We start from the raw sequence: 22488 nt of genomic DNA on the forward strand, positions 1-22488 counted from the left end.
AATGTAAGCTGGTAGGTGTTATAGGCTGTGTGATGGTGTAGGCAATATGTAGTTGTGAGCTAGATAGTGATGTAAGCTGGGTGGTGTTGTAGGCTGTATGATGGTGTAGGCAATATGAGGTTGTGAGCTAAATATTAATGTAAGCTTGGTGGGGGTGTTGTAGGCTGTGTGATGGTTTAGGCAATATGATGTTGTTAGCTAGATATTAATGTAAGCTTGGTGGGGGTGTTGTAGTCTGTGTGATGGTTTAGGCAATATGATGTTGTTAGTTAGATAGAAATGTAAGCTGAGTGGTGTTGTAGGCTGTGTAATGGTGTGGGCAATATGATGTTGTGAGCTAGATAGTAATGTAAGCTGGTAGGTGTTATAGGCTGTGTGATGGTGTAGGCAATATGAATAGGCTGTGTGATGGTGTAGGCAATATGGTGTTGTGAGGTAGATAGTGTTGTAAGCTTGTTGGTGTTGTAGGCTTTTTGATGGTGTAGGCAATATGATGTTGCGAGCTAGATAGTGATGTAAGCTTGTTGATGTTGTAGGCTGTTTGATGGTGTAGGCAATACGTTGTTGTGAGTTAGATAGTGATGTAAGCTAGGTGGTGTTGTAGGCTGTGTGATGGTTTATGCAATATGATGTTGTTAGTTAGATAGAAATGTAAGCTGAGTGGTGTTGTAGGCGGTGTGTTGTTGTGGGCAATATGATGTTGTGAGCTAGATAGTAATGTAATCTTGGAGGTGTTATAGGCTGTGTGATGGTGTGGGCAATATTGATGTAAGCTGGGTGGTGTTGTAGGATGTATGATGGTGTAGGCAATATGAGGTTGTGAGCTAAATATTAATGTAAGCTTGGAGGCTGTGTGATGGTGTAGGCAATATGAGGTTGGGAGCTAAATATTAATGTAAGCTTGGAGGCTGTGTGATGGTGTAGGCAATATGGTGTTGTGAGGTAGATAGTGTTGTAAGCTTGTTGGTGTTGTAGGCTGTGTGATGGTGCAGGCAATATGATGTTGTTAGTTAGATACTAATGTAAGCTTGGTGATGTTGTAGGCTGTGTGATGGTGTGGGCAATATGATGTTCTGAGCTAGATATTAATGTAAGCTTGTTGGTGGTGTTGTAGGCTGTGTGATGGTTTATGCAATATGATGTTGTTAGTTAGATAGAAATGTAAGCTGAGTGGTGTTGTAGGCTGTGTAATGGTGTGGGCAATATGATGTTGTGAGCTAGATATTGATATAAGCTTGGTGGTGTTGTAGGCTGTGGGATGGTGTAGGCAATATGATGTTGTTAGCTAGATATTAATGTAAGCTTGGTGGTGTTGTAGGCTATGTGATGGTGTAGGCAATATGTTGTTGTGGGGGGGTGGATTTGATTCCCAGATCTTATGTGTTCTCTGGGAACTCAGGTTTCCACTTACATTAAGACCCTTTGTGCACTAACATCTGAGCTGACAAGAGTGATTAATCTAAGTTTCATATTGAGCTAGATAAGGATGTAAGCTGGGTGGTGTTGAAGGCTGTATGATGGTGTAGGCAATATGTAGTTGTTAGCTAGATAGTAATGTAAGCTGGGTGGTGTTATAGGCTGTGTGATGGTGTGGGCAATATTGATGTTGTGAGCTAGATAGTGATGTAACCTGGGTGGTGTTGTAGGCTGTATGATGGTGTAGGCGATATGAGGTTGTGAGCTAAATATTAATGTAAGCGTGGTGGGGGTGTTGTAGGCTGTGTGATGGTTTATGCAATATGATGTTGTTAGTTAGATAGTAATGTAAGTTGTAGGCTGTATGATGGTGTAGGCGATATGAGGTTGTGAGCTAAATATTAATGTAAGCTTGGAGGCTGTGTGATGGTGTAGGCAATATGTTGTTGTGGGCTAGATAGTGATGTAAGTTGGGTTGTGTTGAAGGCTGTATGATGGTGTAGGCAATATGTAGTTGCGAGCTAGATAGTGATGTAAGCTTGTTGGGGTTGTAGGCTGTTTGGTGGTGTAGGCAATATGTTGTTGTGAGCTAGATTGTGATGTAAGCTGGGTGGTGTTGTAGGATGTATGATGGTGTAGGCAATATGAGGTGGTGAGCTAGATATTAATGTAAGCTTGTTGGTGGTGTTGTAGGCTGTGTGATGGGGTAGGCAATATGTAGTTGTGAGCTAGTTAGTGATGTAAGCTGGGTGGTGTTGTAGGATGTATGATGGTGTAGGCAATATGAGGTGGTGAGCTAGATATTAATGTAAGCTTGGTGGTGTTGTAGGCTGTGGGATGGTGTAGGCAATATGATGTTGTTAGTTAGATTGTAATGTAAGCTGGGCGGTGTTGTAGGCTGTGTGATGGTGTAGGCAATATGGTGTTGTGAGGTAGATAGTGTTGTAAGCTTGTTGGTGTTGTAGGCTGTTTGATGTTGTAGGCAATATGTTGTTGTGAGCTAGATAGGGATGTAAGCTGGGCGGTGTTGTAGGCTGTGTGATGGTGTAGACAATATGATCTTGTTAGCTAGATAGTGATGTAAGCTTGGTGGTGTTGTAGGCTTTATGATGGTGTAGGCACTATGTAGTTGTGAGCTAGATAGTGATGTAAGCTGGTTGGTGTTGTAGGCTGTGTGATGGTGTGGGCAATATGATGTTCTGAGCTAGATATTAATGTAAGCTTGTTGGTGGTGTTGTAGGCTGTGTGATGGGGTAGGCAATATGATGTTGTGAGCTAGATATTGATATAAGCTTGGTGGTGTTGTAGGCTGTGTGTTGGTGTGGGCAATATTGATGTTGTGAGCTAGATAGTGATGTAACCTGGGTGGTGTTGTAGGCTGTGTGATGGTGTAGGCAATATGTTGTTGTGGGGGGTTGGATTTGATTCCCAGATCTTATGTGTTCTCTGGGAACTCAGGTTTCCACTTACATTAAGACCCTTTGTGCACTAACATCTGAGCTGACAAGAGTGATTAATATAAGTTTCATATTTGTTGTAAAATAAATAAAATTTCTATTTTTAAGGGTGGAAAGGGGTATTGAAGAGTGGCTAGGTGGAAGACGGGGGTTGCCAAGGGGTAGGGAAGGACAAGCTAGGGGTTAGTGCAGGAAGACAAAGGGTAGTGATGGGTTGCCTAGGGATAAGGAATTGTTGCTGAAGAGGTAAAGAGAATCTATAAGGTGACAGTGATAGATATCTAGGGATATTGAATATTGCTAGGTGTAGTGAAAGGTGGCTTGAAATTATAAATGGGGATGAGCGGGTGGTGACAGGTTGCTAAGGGTAGTGAGATGAGGGGTAGCTAGGGGTGGTGACAAGTGGCTAGGGGTAGTGAGATGAGGGGTAACTAGGGGTTGTGACCGGTTACTAGGGTAGTAAGATGTCGGGTAGTTGTTTAGGGTTGGTGACAGGTTACTAGGGGTAGTGAGGTGAGGGGTAGCTAGGGGTGGTTATAGGTTACTAGGGGTAGTGAGATGAGGGGTAGATAGGGGTGGTGACATGTGACTAGGGGTAGTGAGATGAGGGGTAGCTAGGGGTGGTGACAGGCGGCTAGGGGTAGGGAAATGAGGGGTAGCTAGGGGGGTTGACAGGTGGCTAGGGGTAGTGAGATGAGGGGCAGCTAGGGGTGGTGACAGGTGGCTAGGGGTAGTGAAATGAGGGGTAGCTAGGGGGGTTGACAGGTGGCTAGGGGTAGTGAGATGAGGTGTAGCTAGGGGTGTTGACAGGTGGCTAGGGGGATTGAGATGAGGGGTAGCTAGGGTGTTGACAGGTTTCTAGGGGTAGTGAGATGAGGGGTAGCTAGGGGTGGGGACAGGTGGCTAGGGGTAGTGAGATGAGGGGGAGCTAGGGGGGTTGACAGGTGGCTAGGGGTAGTGAGATGAGGGGTAGCTAGGGGTGTTGACAGGTGGCTAGGGGTATTGAGATGAGGGGTAGCTAGGGTGTTGACAGGTTACTAGGGGTAGTGAGATGAGGGGTAGCTAGGGGTGGGGACAGGTGGCTAGGGGTAGTGAGATGAGGGGTAGTTAGGGGTGGGGACAGGTTACTAGGGGTAGTGAGATGAGGGGTAGCTAGGGGTGTTGACAGGTGGCTAGGGGTAGTGAGATGAGGGGTAGATAGGGGTGGTGACAGGTTACTAGGGGTAGTGAGATGAGGGGTAGCTAGGGGTGGTGACAGGTGACTAGGGGTATTGAGATGAGGGGTAGCTAGAGGTGTTGACAGGTGGCTAGGGGTAGTGAGGGAGGGATAGGGGTAGTTAGGAGCCTACCTTTCGATGTGTAGTTGAGGGAGTCAGGGAAGGATGGCTTTGTGTGCTGTCTATTAGAATAAATTGGATTAGTTTTCAAATTTTTCTTTGACACCGAGTAGTCTGCTGGTCCAGGAGTTTTTGGTTCTGTAACAGGAAAAAAATGTTTTTAGCAAACAGAACTTACATATAAATCTGTCTGTATATTTATAAATTGCAAATATATTTTAGGTTGGCATCAAATTATCTTCCCAAAACTGTATAAATTTAGATAACTTTCCATACTAGTGCATAGGATTATACATAAACGAATATATATGAATTTAAACAGATTTTACAGATTTTAAGTTGGTAACATTCAAATATAATTCCAATAAGGTTATGAATGAGAAGCTGAATTAATGATAATCATGCAAACACTTTGTCACAAATGAGAAATTCCAGTAATGCAAGGTGTTATATACATGTTAATTTTAGTTTATATCACAACATACATGTTAATTTTTATTTATATAACAATATACATGTTAATTTTTATTTTTATTTATATAACAATATACATGTTAATTTTAATTTATATAACAATATACATGTTAATTTTAATTTATATAACAGGTTATTTCAATTTATATTGAATATGTTGCCGTTTAAAACGTCGGTGCTTGGAGCAAAAACTCTGGTGAGTCATGATCGGAATTCAACATGCATAAATATCTTCATACAAGTCTTGTCAATGCAAATCATATTAATTAAGTGATCAATTATTTCATAAAATCATTATAGGATAAAAACTTCAAAACACATCAAACAGGGGAGATAACTTAGATAGACAGGTAGTATTTATACCCCTGTAATCAAATTACTGATTTTGTAAAATATCGTTACCCAAGGAAACTCCTGACCAACCAATGATTGTCAGGGTGATTACTGTAAAGTGCTTTTATTTCGTGGGTGGGTGGGGGTAACTGAGAACATATATTTCGCTATATTTGTGATAAACTTTCAATGTGCGACCCAAAACCCCATGTAAACATTTTGATCATAGGTCTGCCATTTATTACTATCAATATCAGGAACGTACGTATACCAAGGCACTCTTACTTCCTTTTCTTCATATTTAATTCACACAGAAAATACTGATGGTATTGTTTTCGGAATCGGTGTAACTCGAATTTAAGAACCTTTACAGTATTAAAAATCAAACAAAGTTTAAATTGATCTATTTGTGGATCTGAGTGTGTACGCTGAAAATTAAAAAAATGTAGGAAGCTAGGATGCTATGAATTTGTATTTCAGTATATTAAAAAATCCAAAATAATGCTACTCCATTATCATATACAAGCCATATACAATGTAGGTTGGTGCAATTACAAACCGGGACAACAAATTATATCAGCGTTCATTAATAAGCACATGCAGGATGAATCAGCCAGCCGTCATCAGTCGTGCATGCTTTAATACCTCCGAATAATGAATTGAGTCGTCTGCCCTTGAATGACACACCGGGCTGAGAGGACTGCTTTATTTTGCCTAATCTTTTGGTGTACTCTTCCTCCAGTTGTGAAGGAATGTAACCTTGATGACATGGCCAGCTTTTCGCAGCATCAGGTCTCTTAGTGTCCTTGTCACTTGAATGATGATGTACTCTCACATACATGTCACTTGATATAAACGGTCGCTGATTTGTCTTGTAAACGTTGGATTTTCCAAGTAACGCTGTTTCTAAAGCACGTCTTCCCCAAAGTGGAGCAATGTCATAAGCGCCTGGTCCGGGGTTGGAATCTACCAACTGTGGCAATAAAAAAACAGCGTTTGTTCCCTTAGCTTCATTAAATGGATGCCTTCGATCACCTTTAAATGTAAAACCATCTTTTGGTGGTTTTGGTGGCACAGGTGCATACTTGAATGCATTTTTAGCCTTCCAAAATCCATGGTAATGTGGGTTCACGTCTAGCAGATCAACATTTGGTTTGAATGGATCAACACGGAATCCCTTAAAACTAGCAGCGAATCCAGTCTTTCCAAGCCCTTTACTGTCCTGAAGGTTGTAGGCATTTGGGCCGGGAGTAACATCCAATACCCTCGGTACTAAAAACGTTGACCCTTTCTTAATTGGCGTATAGGTTTTCTTTCGGTCTCCTGTAAGACTGACTGCTATAGAAGTACCCACAGTTGTGTGAATATTGTAGGCATTTGGTCCTGGTGTGTTCTCAAATATTCTTGGATTAATGCCTCCATGATAGGCAGATTTCGGGTTGAATGACCGCTGAGTTGATGTTTGATCTATCGACATTCTTGTTAAGTGTGTCAATTTCAATCTGAAATAAAATTGAAGATTAAATGATCATTGACTGATAGAAGATGTGGATGCCAGATCCTACACTTACCATCACGCCCAAACCAGCGATAGGCCAGAGTAATGGGCTTCCTATTAAAGTTCATAGAGTTGCGCAGGTAATATGTCGCAGGAGACGGGCCCTGGAATACTGGAGCATAGAAATAGATCAGCCATCTAAACAACAGATTGCAATATATTGATTAGGTTATCAAGGTAAAGTTGTGTGATGTACTGAATCCATTATTACCTTCTGCTGATGGCACTCTGCAGAAGACAATAATAGTAAATAGTCCAAGGCAATATGTACAGAAGTCATCACTGCAATAACCATGGCAATACATTTGTCACCTTGGCAATATGTTAGTGGAAATTGAAGTGTGTTGTTTGCATGGTAAAATTTTAGTTGCCATGGCAATATGTAAAGCTCCATGGCAACATATACATTACAAGAACAGGTTGAAATCACAATATGTCAATAGATATATCAGTTTGATGGTGATAGGTCTGCAAAGACAAGAAAACAGCTATTGATAGCCAATCATCATGCATATGGTAACTAATGGTATTAATTATCTTATCATTTAGAAATACAGAAGCTAGGAGGAATCACGGTACTAACATGCCTACAACATATCTAATACATGTAGCTGTTCTAGTGAAATGAACAAAAATACATCATATGATCATGAATTGTTATTCAAATCATAAGTCATTATCATTTTCATGATTATTTATTAACATAGCAAAAGCTATTAGACCTACATACCTCCAAGGTCAGTTTCTTTTGCCTTTCCAGATATAGAAACTGATGTGGCTTTTCCTATAGTTGTTCCTAGATTGTACGTCCCAGGGCCTGGACTCTCAGTATATGTTGCTGATGAGTAAAGGAAAATCAATCATTTCGTTTTCAACAGAAACATTTAACAAAGAACATATCCTTATTAATAGAAGATATATATATAATCACAACATACTTAAGCATCATCAATTAAGTGGATGTTCCATTTCATTTAGCCAACTTGTTTCATCTCTAAGTTAAAGTTGAGGCTTCATCAGATATCTTTTGATATTTGCTTGTGTTAACTTGTTTCGAAAAAAAGATTTATGATTGTAAACTCGATTATGACCAAAACTATATTGAGGAAACATATATAGAACTTGATGTATATCTAGTTTTATGATGCATACATTTAATGGAATACAAACATTTATTAATTTCATATAAACGAATTATGAAAGTTTAGGGATTTTTTTTACATTTTAAAACTTTGGTTTATATAGTGACACTAACCTCTCTTGACACTTGGAGTTGGCGGGAGTTTTGATCCGAAGGAGTATGACACACCAGCAGGAGGATCCTTGATGCAATAGTCCCCCGGGCCTACAATGCTACAACTATTATTATCATATGATACTAGCACTTCATTAACTCCTTCACCCCTTTGTTATTTTTAGTAAACTCCACCATGCATTGATCTGGATAAGTCCATTATGGTCTTCAGTAGTGAAAGGGTTAATTGGGGTATATGCCAAGTTAACACACCTTCTTTTCAAAAGATTTCCGCAAAGAAACCTGTTAAGGAATCTTATTGAATAGTTTTGACTTTTATTGTTGACAAAAATATACAAATAGGGATATCCCTCAGCTACTTTTGAATTCAAGTAGAAAATGTTAACATTTTTTAAAGGGGAGTTAACTCTAATATAAAGCACATACAATGAATTAGGTAGTATATATATACCCTCAAGTTGGAAATTTCAGAAATCAAAGTGTGAAAAAAGGTTGAAATAATTTCCATATATTCATGTGTTTGAAATAATTATGTGAAGAGCATGACATTACCTGCTTTCTTTTTTTAATCAATGTTCAATTTCATATGGTGGGGTTTTAAATGTTCCAATTGTATTTTTTCATGGATTATTTACAAATTGTATTAATGTTTTTAGACAGAGATATCTATTATGGAAGGCAAGAAGGATATATAATACTCCAGGTTGATTCTTGAAATCTGCTGTTACAGTAAAATTTTGAAAACATTACAAAAAACAACATTGATGCCTGAATTACACCTTTTTCAGACAATCTGATAACATGGAAATGTTGAAATCTTATATTTTTTTCAGAGATACAAGGTTCTACATAGCAAATATTTGCTTCTAAAAGGATGTTTGAGATCAATTTCATTCCATAAAATCACTAGCATTTGAAATTTTACAAAGGAGTTCACCAAGGAGACCTACTAGTGCCAAATATATAGATTGGAAGGTTGTAAATATTGTTTTAATTGCAAGAATAACTATGTGGCCATTGAATATATGCCAGTGAAATCAATGGAAAATATAAACTCATTCCAACCATATTCCTAAAGATTTCTGATGTTACCTGGGTTTTCTGTGTAGCTGATATTTCTGGCAGAACCAAAGGACTTTTCGTGACCTCGTTTCCAGTAGCTTGAATTTGGTCGATAGTTTGGACCAGGAGTCTGGAACCCTGAAAATCGACAGCACGGAAAATAAGCTACAGGTGTTTTTTGAAGTGCATTTACTTAATACTGCAGGAAATTGTGTACAACAAGTTTTAGGGCCTAGACTCTAGGCTTTTTGTTTGGTAAAGAGTCCCAATTAATTGAAATATGCTAAATATTGCAGTAATTATACAATAGCTAAGTTACTTTCTACAGTTGCCTTCCACATGAACCATGTTTTATGATGCATTTGTTCTTATTTTGTATCTTTTGAAAATATACAGAAAATGAAACTGAAAAATCCAACAAGTTGACATTGGGACTTGTACTTTGCCAGTCATACACTTCAACAGGATTTATTTTTAGTTTTGTTTTTGCGCTTTTCAGTAATTGTAAATGCAAAGTATCAAAATGAAAGATAATACATGTATATTGCTAAACTCCCTGATATTCTTTTATTTTCTGTCGACTTACCGTGTGTGTCGGCAGGTTGCACTTTGCTGTTTGGGGGCCCTGTATAAATCACCGGAGATTGTTTGTGGGCGATGCTGTATTTTGGTCCATCTTTCCCAAGCTTGTGCTCTACATTATACTTAGCAGGTCCAATCACTGTACAACTCCTTGCAGCTTCCTCATCAAAGAAGCTCTTGCCACGACTTTTCAATGTGGAGTTTTTCTTCTTCCAGATCAGATCCCCAGTAGTTGTATAGTCCGAGGGACCTGGTATACCTTTGCCGGCTATAAATATCACACAAGTTGTTTATAACGACATGGAGGCTGGACAACATAAGATAAAAAAAAAGAGGAAAAATTCAACACACAAGGAAAGTCAATACGAAGAGACGACAACAGGAAATTATGACACACCAAAACAAAAGGAAAGGCAACACTAACTCTTGAAAATATAGCAGTGAGAAAAACTAGCAGGGCCTGTATTCATGAAGCCATTTTCAAGCTCAAGCATTGATTTCGTGCTCAAACCTCATTCCTTGTTCCAGTCATAAAATTATAAAAAAAAAAAAATGGTCAATGATTTGGAAAAAAATCTGAAAGTACTTAAAAGCCTAATACTGTTTTCAATGTTTACATTTTACTTTTTGATACACAAAATCCAATTAAGTGATGAGCGTTGAGAGCACAGTTTCATGACTACGACCTGACCTTGAGCTTTCAGTAAACCACTGACATTTAGCAATTTCAGAAATCTAATAAATGTTGGAGGGTCAAAACACAGAAAGCCCTGAAATTTAACCATGACTGTGTCAAAAGAGGGTAAGCACTTTCTCTACCAAATATGGCACAAATGTAGGTCACCAATTAAGGATGTAAGATATAAGGGAATCATTGTATGTCTGTCTGGTGCAATATTTATAAGCACTCTAGAGAACAAATGATGCCAACAGCAGTAATATATTTATATGACTATTTAACTCATTCACCCCTGACATTTTATAATGAACTATCCCAACATTTGAATTGGAAGAGTTAAAAAAGTGTCTTTAGGGGTTAATGAGTTAATAAGTTCAAGGTCATTACTAAAGCTTAAGTAAAAGCTAGGTTGATGGGCCTTTAATGAATTACAGTATACTGGAACATTTTCGCCACAGTTTAACTTCTGCCTTTTTTGCCCTCCATGATGAACGCAAGTGTATCATTAAACCAAATATAAGTTATGCATATGTAGTAATTTAATATGAAGGGTGAAATTAAAAGTGGGTGAAAATTGATTTATTGGGTAGGGGGAAGTTTGACAGGGTGAAAGTTTCCCTTCATACAGTAGTTAACAATATTTTCTACATTATTAACAAATATTTGCTTTAATCAGGCTTGCATGTGGATACCTGAAGTAAAGGTTGAAGCAGGTAAGTGCAAATTATTGAATGGAGGAGAATTATGATACAATATTTTGAAGTATGAATAGAGTTGTATTACAGACACAGGTATATAAACATGTAGAAAACACAGGAGATAGAGTTGTATCACAGACACGGGTATATAAACATGTAGTAAACACAGGAGATAGAATTGTATCACAGACACTGGTATATAAACATGTAGAAAACACAGGAGATAGAGTTGTATCACAGACACAGGAATATAAACATGTAGAAAACACAGGAGATAGAGTTGTATCACCGACACAGGTATATAAACATGTAGAAAACACAGGAGATAGAGTTGTATCACCGACACAGGTATATAAACATGTAGAAAACACAGGAGATAGAGTTGTATCACAGACCCAGGTATATAAACATGTAGTAAACACAGGAGATAGAATTGGATCACAGACACTGGTATATAAACATGTAGAAAACACAGGAGATAGCGTTGTATCACAGACACAGGTATATAAACATGTAGTAAACACAGGAGATAGAGTTGTATCACAGACACAGGTATATAAGCATGTAGAAAACACAGGAGATAGAGCTGGGATGGATGGGAATTAAGATGGATTAGGCAATGTTTTGAAGAAGAGACCATACACTTACCATCATTATTGGACCTGTGCTTGCCTACAATGGAATACTGAGGTGCCGAACTTCGGGTTAGTCCGATATGGGGACAGTAGTTGGCTGGTCCAGGGGCAGGATTACCTGGAAAGGTCAAATGAATATATAATGACTTTCAGTGTACTTTAAAGGTCAATATTTGTACTCAGTGAAGGTCCAGCGTTCCAACTGAAAGTTAGATTTGGGGGTATATTTGATACCTTTTAAAGATTTTTTACCCCAAGGTACCTATAGTTACATAGGGCAATTGTTGAGAACTGTCCTGGGTGAAAAACCTTCATTTGGGGGTTTCTGTGAACAAAGAAGGTCTGAAGTTCATATTTTTCATCATCACTAGTAACTGTAATTGATATTGAAATAATACACAATTTATTTATTAGTTTCAAGGTCAAAAGGTCATGGCAATATTTGAAATTTATCATTAAAAGAAAATGTTCAAGTTTATAGATAAAGCCAAAATCTATTAATTTTAATTATAATTCTCCTAAACGCTTTTTGGTAGTGTATGCATACATGTATACACTGGTGTGAGAATCATTAGTCCTCCTAAATTGATCTGGCTACAACTTAAAGGACAACAGATACATAACGTATATGATTCCTCTAATCCAATTTACTTCCCTGGAATCTGCTTTCAAATAAAGTCATCAATAAAAACTTATTAAAGGTATATATGGATATTTTTTGAGGCAGAATAGATAATTTGGTACGACTGTCCCCATCCACCACTGTGACCAGTCGCTCCACCCCCGAGCCCCTACCCCCAACCCTAAAATGCTTACTTCAATCATAAAGTTCTCTAGATCTGGTTTAACTAAGTAATAAGTACAAATTGCCAGAGTTTATACTTCAACATAAACTAATCGGCTATGATTTTGTGATACAGTTTAGTAACCAAAATAATTCACTGAATAAAAATGTAGCATGTACCAAAATTATATTAAAAAGTTAGTTGTTAATTGACACAAGAAAGGAAAAATACATACCTTATATTCAAATACAGGCAGAAAATTCACAAAAGAACATATACATAATCATATATTATTAGCAAACACCCGAACAGCGTCAGATCATTTCTTTATATCTAATAATGTATCACACACAGATATAATATAAGTAATTTGAGATTTTAAAATGTCTGCCATAAATGCTGGGCAAATTTTCAAAGTTTAAAACATAAACACTGGTGTTACAGTGTCTATAAGGCATTAAGGATACTTGTTGAACTGGTTGTTTTTCGTATGTACAGTAACCTCCCATTAATTTTGTTTGGGGTATTGCTGTAACACAGTTTAGTCAGGACACTTCCCTTGACTAGAGAGCAGGGTTGGTTAGAGCGATAGTATAACAATCTGAAGTCTAGGGTTCGAATCCAGGTCTAGCCCTGCTAACGTTTTACACTCAGAACACTGCTGTGGATTAATTTTTGTATATTTTATCTTCATTATTTCTCATAAAAGTCTCCCATGGTGTGGTTTTCTTTTCAAAATGATTTATCAACGCTATAGTCATGCCGGGAAAGGCAGTTTCTAAAATGAAGTTACAATTTTTGGTAGTGGGACGAGTATCCTTAAATATGATTACAAGTTAAGGTACATATGAAATTGAACACCACCTGGTCCTTTGTGTAATTATCGAGACAGGTAACAGGAAAAAATGTTAGGACAGGTATATTGTAACCTGGAGTTAATAACTACACAGGTGAGGTAGGAGAGGTGAAGGCTGGTCGATACAACATCATTATCAGGTATATCTACCTGGTGATCGTATATCTACCATTAACTGAACGGATCTCACACCATCAGGTGTACTAGGTATATATATACTGTTTCCCGACCTTTTGAAATCCCTCATGTGTAAACAGGTAATCATGTTAATTAGTAATGAAACACCAGATACACTTAAATGGTTAATTGAAATTTGATGTATATGTCAATTGTTTGTTTGAACGGTACCGTTTGAAGCATTGCATGACACACTTTTTTTATAAAACTTGATTCAATACAGGATTTTTGTTTTTGATAAATATCTTTTAAACTTGAAACATTTCAATTGATTGATCTGTATTTTTCATAATTAATTAAATCTACACATAACGGTGTTTGATTACGTTTCATTGATAGTGAAACAGCTTTAAGTCACACTATTGAACAATATTTAGTGTATATATGGAAGGTTGTAGATAACATTTAAAAATCAATGATATGATAAAAAAAAAGCTTTTCAATGTCATGATAAAAGAAAATGAATAACAGAACAAAACTCTAGCTAAAGGTATTTAACATATATCTATTTATCTGTAAATCCAGTATAGTTATAAATAAAATGTACATCAGATAATTTCATTGACTTTATCGCTTATGTAAGCTCCATATAAGCAATTTAATTAAAACTATTTCAAACTTCTAAGTCAAAATTTGAAATGTTGATTGTCTAGTATTTCCATTCAATATAAAATGTGAATTCATATACAGACATTTTCACTGATTCAGACCAATTTCTAAAGAAAACCATTTAAATTTAATGAAATTTAAAGTTTGGACTTAAGAGAGCGTAAGAAGTCTGCTTCATGATTCGATCTATGTCAGAGATTTTTGTGGGATATTCTAACAGTGTGTGGACATTGTAAATTTGTTTTAATATTTGATCATAGGATATTAGTAATAAATTAATCAATCATTTTCACATCAATATAATTGTAAGGAAATTTCTTTCTTTGATACATACAAAATCTGCCATAGAAATGATTATAATAAGAAATTAGATTTTGATATTGTCAGGGGTATACTTTCTTTACTTCCTATACCATTCACAGGGATCATCAATTTAACTGAGTAGTGCTTGAATCCAAAAACCACAAAATTAGAGATGAACGCCAAACTTAAACCAAAGCAACAGAAATATAACAAACATAGTCGCATTGATTCTAACAATATTACTGCAGCGTCTGGACATGATCTGCCTGTCACATGTGATGTATAATTTAGTGTAAAGACTCCTGGTAAAAGTGTCACATGTGATGTATAATTCACTGTAAAGACTCCTGGTAAAAGTGTCACATTTGATGTATAACTCAGTGTAAAGACTCCTGGTAAAAGTGTCACATGTGATGTATAATTCACTGTAAAGACTCCTGGTAAAAGTGTCACATTTGATGTATAACTCAGTGTAAAGACTCCTGGTAAAAGTGTCACATTTGATGTATAACTCAGTGTAAAGACTCCTGGTAAAAGTGTCACATGTGCTGTATAATTCAGTGTAAAGACTCCTGGTAAACGTGTCACATGTGATGTATAATTCAGTGTAAAGCCTCCTGGTAACAGTGTCACATGTGATGTATAATTTAGTGTAAAGACTCCTGGTAACAGTGTCACATGTGATGTATAATTTAGTGTAAAGACTCCTGGTAACAGTGTCACATGTGATGTATAATTCAGTGTAAAGATTCCTGGTAAACCTGTCACATGTGATGTATAATTCAGTGTAAAGCCTCCTGGTAACAGTGTCACATGTGATGTATAATTTAGTGTAAAGACTCCTGGTAAAAGTGTCAGATGTGATGTATAATTCAGTGTAAAGACTCCTGATAACAGTGTCACATGTGATGTATAATTTAGTGTAAAGACTCCTGGTAAAAGTGTCACATGTGCTGTATAATTCAGTGTAAAGACTCCTGGTAACAGTGTCCCATGTGATGTATAATTCAGTGTAAAGACTACTGGTAACAGTGTCACATGTGATGTATAATTCAGTGTAAAGATTCCTGGTAAACCTGTCACATGTGATGTATAATTCAGTGTAAAGATTCCTGGTAAACCTGTCACATGTGATGTATAATTCAGTGTAAAGCCTCCTGGTAACAGTGTCACATGTGATGTATAATTCAGTGTAAAGACTCCTGATAACAGTGTCACATGTGATGTATAATTTAGTGTAAAGACTCCTGGTAAAAGTGTCAGATGTGATGTATAATTCAGTGTAAAGACTCCTGATAACAGTGTCACATGTGATGTATAATTTAGTGTAAAGACTCCTGGTAAAAGTGTCAGATGTGATGTATAATTCAGTGTAAAGACTCCTGGGAAACCTGTCACATGTGATGTATAATTCAGTGTAAAGCCTCCTGGTAACAGTGTCACATGTGATGTATAATTCAGTGTAAAGACTCCTGGTAAAAGTGTCACATGTATGAGACCCCTCTGATACATTTTTGTAACAAAATGTACAAAAAATATTTCAAATGTAAGAAGAAAAAAATACATTTGTACTATATTATACATGAATATTGAAAATTGGAATATTACTAGGTCGTGTTGAAATGGGAAAACGTAATGTTTGTATCTGAAGGAATGCAACAGGGTGATCCAATTTGGCTTTAACTTTTAAACAATATAAAGCGATTGCCTCCCCTCGTCCATATATTCCGAATCATCACAATTGATAACCATTAAATATATTCTTTGATAAAATTTAGGAAATGATTATCTATACGGCCTTATTTATAACACGAGAAAAACAACAACGGCTAGTTTTGGTTAAGATACCAGTAGATCCCCAGCACTGTACATTCAAGATGTATATCAAGACAATTGGGTGGATCTGCTGAGCTTGTTTTAAAATAGTTCAGGTCTTGATAGAACTTGTTCCGTAATTGAAACGAGTTAAATGTTTTAAGTGGGTCATAGTGTAATTAAGGTTTCAAGTGTGTAACAGAAATACATTCCTGCCACTTATTTCTTCGTTAATTTAACGTAACTGACAATGACTGTAAAACATCAGTGAGTAAAACAGATTATATCTTAATAATTAAATGTCAGTTGTGAAATTACAATTAAGTGGTAAGAAGATTTCTGATAACAGAATGGGAGAAATATAGTCTAGTTCAAGGTTTTGCAATAAATATTGACACGGAAAACGTGCGTAACCGCTAGTAAGACTAACCTAGATGGAAACATACAAAATATTCACGTTTAAAAGATGATATATAAATTGTTTATTGAATATCTCATTTGAAATAACTGTATTTTGAACCTGGAATGTTTGGTCTAAGGCGGCGAAGATAATTGATACCCATCCCATCTAAAATTGTAGAATTGTTAATTCACTTCTGTTGGCGCTTTTCCTAAGTGGTTAATTGAATTCACTTGTTTTGGCAATGCTATCGTTTAGAAAGAAAAAAAGAAAAAAAAAACTAGACTAGAACCTCTCTCCGACGGTACAATACGATCAGTTTCCTTATCTAGCGATGCTAGCGCTTTCTCTCTCTTACCATGCAACACAATAAGTTAATATAATTACTTATCCACCGATGTTTGCGCTAAGTTAACTTACCTAGCGATGTTGGTACCTTTTTTTTCTCTCGGACGGCACAATTCAATAAGTTTACTTACCTAGCGATGTTGGTACTTTTTCTCTCGCACGGTATACAATAAGTTTATTTATCTAACAATGTTGGTACTTTTTTTTCTCTCGGACGGCACAATTCAATAATCTAGCTTACCTAGCGATGTTGGTACTTTTTCTCTCGGACGGTATACAATAAGTTTATTTACCTAACAGTTTTGGTACTTTTGCTCTCGGACGGTACAATTCAATAAGTTTACTTACCTAGCGATGTTTGTCCTTTTTCTCTCTGACGGTACAATACATTAAGTTTACTTACCTAGCGATGTTGGTTCTTTTTCTCGCGGACGGTATACAATAAGTTTACTTACCTAACAATGTTGGTACTTTTTCTCTCGGACGGTGCCCAATAAGTTTACTTACCTAGCGATGTTTGTACTTTTTCTCTCGGACGGTATACAATAAGTTTAGTTACCTAACAATGTTGGTACTTTTTCTCCCGGACGGTACCCAATAGGTTTACTTACCTAGCGATGTTGGTAATTTTTCTCTCGGACGGTACACAATAAGTTTACTTAGCTAGCAATGTTGGTACTTTTTCTCTCGGACGGTATACAATAAGTTTATTTACCTAACAGTTTTGGTACTTTTTCTCTCGGACGGTATACAATAAGTTTGCTTACCTAGCGATGTTGGTACTTTTTCTCTCGGACGGTATACAATAAGTTTGCTTACCTAGCGATGTTGGTACTTTTTCTCTCGCACGGTATACAATAAGTTTATTTATCTAACAATGTTGGTACTTTTTTTTCTCTCGGACGGCACAATTTAATAATCTAGCTTACCTAGCGATGTTGGTACTTTTTCTCTCGGACTGTATACAATAAGTTTACTTACCTAGCGATGTTGGTAATTTTTCTCTCGGACGGTACACAATAAGTTTATTTACCTAACAATGTTGGTACTCTTTCTCTCGGACGGTACACAATAAGTTTATTTACCTAACAATGTTGGTACTTTTTCTCCCGGACGGTACCCAATAGGTTTACTTACCTAGCGATGTTGGTACTTTTCTCTTGGACGGTACACGATACGTTTACTTACCTAACAGTGTTGGTACTTTTTCTCTCTGACGGTACAATACAATAAGTTTACTTACCTAGCGATGTTGGTACTTTTTCTCTCGCACGGTATACAATAAGTTTATTTATCTAACAATGTTGGTACTTTTTTTCTCTCGGACGGCACAATTCAATAAGCTAGCTTACCTAGCGATGTTGGTACTTTTTCTCTCGGACGGTATACAATAAGTTTACTTACCGAGCGATGTTGGTACTTTTTCTCTCGCACGGTATACAATTAGTTTATTTATCTAACAATGTTGGTACTTTTTTTCTCTCGGACGGCACAATTCAATAAGCTAGCTTCCCTAGCGATGTTGGTACTTTTTCTCTCTGACGGTACACAATAAGTTTACTTAGCTAACAATGTTGGTACCTTTTCTCTCGGACGGTATACAATAAGTTTATTTACCTAACAGTGTTGGTACTTTTTCTCTCTGACGGTACACAATAAGTTTACTTAGCTAACAATGTTGGTACTTTTTCTCTCGGTCGGTATACAATAAGTTTACTTACCTGGCGATGTTGGTACTCTTTCTCTCGGACGGTACACAATAAGGTTATTTACCTAACAATGTTGGTACTCTTTCTCTCGGATGGTACCCAATAAGTTTACTTACCTAGCGATGTTTGTACTTTTCTCTTGGACGGTACACGATACGTTTACTTACCTAACAGTGTTGGTACTTTTTCTCTCGGACGGAACACAATAAGTTTACTTACCTAGCGATGTTTGTACTTTTTCTCTCTGACGGTACAATACAATAAGTTTACTTACCTATCGATGTTGGTACTTTTTCTCTCGGACGGAACACAATAAGTTTACTTACCTAGCGATGTGGGCGCTTCTTCTCTCTGACGGTACAATACATTAAGTTTACTTCCCTAGCGATGTTGGTACTTTTTCTCTCGCACGGTATACAATAAGTCTATTTATCTAACAATGTTGGTACTTTTTTTCTCTCGGACGGCACAATTCAATAAGCTAGCTTACCTAGCGATGTTGGTACTTTTTCTCTCTGACGGTACAATACATTAAGTTTACTTCCCTAGCGATGTTGGTACTTTTTCTCTCGGACGGTATACAATAAGTTTATTTCCCTAACAGTTTTGGAACTTTTTCTCTCGGACGGTACCCAATAGGTTAACTTACCTAGCGATGTTGGTACCTTTTTCTCTCGGACGGTACACAATAAGATTACTTACCTAGCGATGTGTGCGCTTCTTTTCTCTGACGGTACAATACAATAAGTTTACTTACCTATCGATGTTGGTACTTTTTCTCTCGGACGGAACACAATAAGTTTACTTACCTAGCGATGTTGGTACCTTTTTCTCTCGGACGGTACACAATAAGGTTACTTACCTAGCGATGTTGGTACCTTTTTTCTCGGACGGTATACAATAAGTTTATTTACCTAACAGTGTTGGTACTTTTTCTCTCTGACGGTACAATACTATAAGTTTACTTACCTAGCGATGTTGGTACCTTTTTCTCTCGGACGGTACACAATAAGATTACTTACCTAGCGATGTGTGCGCTTCTTCTCTCTGACGGTACAATACAATAAGATTACTTACCTAGCGATGTGTGCGCTTCTTTTCTCTGACGGTACAATACAATAAGTTTACTTACCTAGCGATGTTGGTACCTTTTTTTCTCGGACGGTATACAATAAGTTTTCTTACCTAGCGATGTTGGTACTTTTCTCTTGGACGGTACACGATACGTTTACTTACCTAACAGTGTTGGTACTTTTTCTCTCTGACGGTACAATACTATAAGTTTACTTACCTAGCGATGTTTGTACCTTTTCTCTCGGACGGTATACAATAAGTTTATTTACCTAACAGTGTTGGTACTTTTTCTCTCGGACGGAACACAATAAGTTTACTTACCTAGCGATGTTGGTACTTTTTCTCTCGGACGGTTTGCAATAAGTTTATTTACCTAACAATGTTGGTACTTTTTCTCTCGGACGGTACCCAATAAGTTTACTTACCTAGCGATGTTGGTACCTTTTTTTCTCGGACGGTATACAATAAGTTTACTTACCTAACAATGTTGGTACTTTTTCTCTCGGACGGTACACAATAAGTTTACTTACCTAGCGATGTTGGTACCTTTTCTCTCTGACGGTACAATACAATACGATTTGATATGAATTCACTTACCAAGCGATGTTAGTGCTTTTCCTCCAGCCGGTACAATATATTCGCCCATAGCATTGCGGGCCGCTGAAAATCAAATCGATAAAAATTAACAAACTATTTGATACAGTTAAGTTTTAAAATACAATCATGTTTAAGTTAACTCTTTATCAATGTTTTCATCATGTGTTACAGTTCGAATCTTGTTCAAGTATAAAAATGTACTGCTACTAACAGAGCGCCAATTTTCACGAATAATTTTGCAGGGTCCATGGCATCGATGTTCGGTACCACGGACCCTTCAATTTATTCGTGATACTGAAATCTACACCTATTATCGCAGTTTAAAAAAAAAAAAAAAAAAAAATGGGATAAACGGCAAATTGACTTATGACTGTATAGCATCCCCACCCCTCAAGGCCTCAATCCGACCCCTCCTTCCATTATACAACTGTGTAGTTTCGCTTATTGACACAACGCCAGTAACTAGAGTATGGAACCTGAAATTTTGGCGTTCTCGTTACCATGGTAAATGGTTATTAGGTTAACTTAGTATTTTCCGTTGTGTTCAGGAAATACTAAACTTTTTGGAGGTTGGGAGATAAGACGGCGAATTTTTTCCCGCTTTTTTCTCTCTTTCGGAAATAGTGGTTGATGCTGTTCGATGAATATAGTACTAGGCCTCTAGTGAGTCTATCTTGAGTCTATCTACCAAACACATTAATTTCGTTTGATATATAGCTCTCATCAATGACTATTATAATTGCATTTCAAAGTAAATGATATCAAAATGCATTAAAATACATGAACGAGGATTTAAAACAAAAGCTCGGTCGGTTGGATCATCAAATGAAAAAGTAAGTTTGACATGTATGTGTATATGCCCAAACACACGTTATGCGTTTTTTAAGCTTTTTAATGACCACACATTACATATGATTTTATGTTATGAAAATATTTCATATACTTTTCAATCTCTTAAAGGGTTTCTTGCATATACTGACAGAACCCTGTGCTATTGAATCTTTGAGACTGTAAAATACAAAACTTACAGGTAGCAAAGAGCGCAGCCTAGTGGAGAGCAATAGTATCAAGGCGGGTATTGAATTTTATATCAAAAACAGAATTCACACTATCTGAGAGGCTAAAATAATAACACCCCTAACACACAGAACACACCATGTAATTGATTGGCATGTCCTTGTGCTTACATGTACATTGCAGGAACCTTACAATGTCTGCCAGGGGAGATACAATTATAGCGGAGTTTTATTTTCAGTGCTTATATATTTTTATGTTAGTGGTTATTTCTTTTTTTTTTCATAAAGATTATCCGTTTAAAAGTTTCTTCAGGGCTGAGTACTTTTCTTTCGTCACTCCGAATTTCGATAACGCTACCGTAACGTTTCGCTTTCTAAATTCGCGTTGCGTCATTTTTATGTTGTGGTTGACTTATTTTAGTTCTATTCCCTGTCATTTTTTCTATTTCATATGATTTGACTTGAACAAATCGATTCTTATTACCTACTGATTTCGAAGCTTTATAAATCTGTCCAGTCGCCTCCCGCCCACTAGAAACACAAGCAATAAATCACATTAGTGTACTCCGTGTTACAAAATCGTTTATTGACATTTAAATGGCTTCGTTAGCGGCCGTTATTTCTCTGTTATTTTCCTCTCCCCAGTTTAACGATGTCTTTATTGCATATTAATGGAGGTTCGTATTGACAAGTTAGGCTAGACGCACCTGATTTACCTTGACCTAGCGAAACAATTGATTTTTAGCTTAAAGTAGGTTAAATTATAAAACGACTGTTTTCATGAAAATATCAGATATTATGTGCACGTACATGAATATCCCATATGCATGTGTTCATGTTGTTTAAGCGTATTTAAATGAAACTGGTAACGAAATTTTGAAATGAATTAAAAAAAAAAGAAATATAGAATAATATCCTGGCGACTGTTTATGTTTTTAATGGAGAAAATGCAAAGACATAGTGTTATACAAAATGTGCTGTTCGACCTTTATTGATACTTCGTCTGTGATAGAAATCAACGCGAATGCTATCATAATTATAATGATGTTGATGCACATTCGGCTAAGACAGACGTATGAATTCAAGAACTAACAACAGACCGAATATTTATTTTCGTAACGGAGCGGTTACATACTGAGCGCCTGTGGTGTCTACCTGAGAACTGTGTCAACAAAATGTCAATATGTGTCAACAGAGACCCAATGTTGTCTACCTGAGAACTGTCAGCAAAATGTCAATATGTGTCAACAGAGACTCAATGTTGTCTACCTGAGAACTGTGTCAACAAAATGTCAATATGTGTCAACAGAGAC

General features: G+C 36.9%; 1 protein-coding gene across 1 annotated transcript in view; it reads right to left on the reverse strand.

Annotated features, from left to right (window-relative positions):
• LOC110452661 overlaps window positions 1-22488 on the reverse strand; it is a 31928-nt gene that overhangs the window by 5877 nt on the left and 3563 nt on the right. Inside the window, exons 2-9 of the mRNA XM_021501309.1 lie at window positions 20160-20222; window positions 11500-11604; window positions 9479-9742; window positions 8923-9030; window positions 7831-7920; window positions 7306-7413; window positions 6589-6687; window positions 4223-4348 (exon numbers count right to left, since the gene is read on the reverse strand). Of these exons, the coding sequence (XP_021356984.1) occupies window positions 4223-4348; window positions 6589-6687; window positions 7306-7413; window positions 7831-7920; window positions 8923-9030; window positions 9479-9742; window positions 11500-11604; window positions 20160-20222 (963 nt within the window). The remainder of the gene's footprint in view (window positions 1-4222; window positions 4349-6588; window positions 6688-7305; window positions 7414-7830; window positions 7921-8922; window positions 9031-9478; window positions 9743-11499; window positions 11605-20159; window positions 20223-22488) is intronic.

The sequence above is a fragment of the Mizuhopecten yessoensis genome, unplaced genomic scaffold, assembly GCF_002113885.1.
Source record: "Mizuhopecten yessoensis strain PY_sf001 unplaced genomic scaffold, ASM211388v2 scaffold6779, whole genome shotgun sequence".
NCBI lineage: Eukaryota > Metazoa > Mollusca > Bivalvia > Pectinida > Pectinidae > Mizuhopecten > Mizuhopecten yessoensis.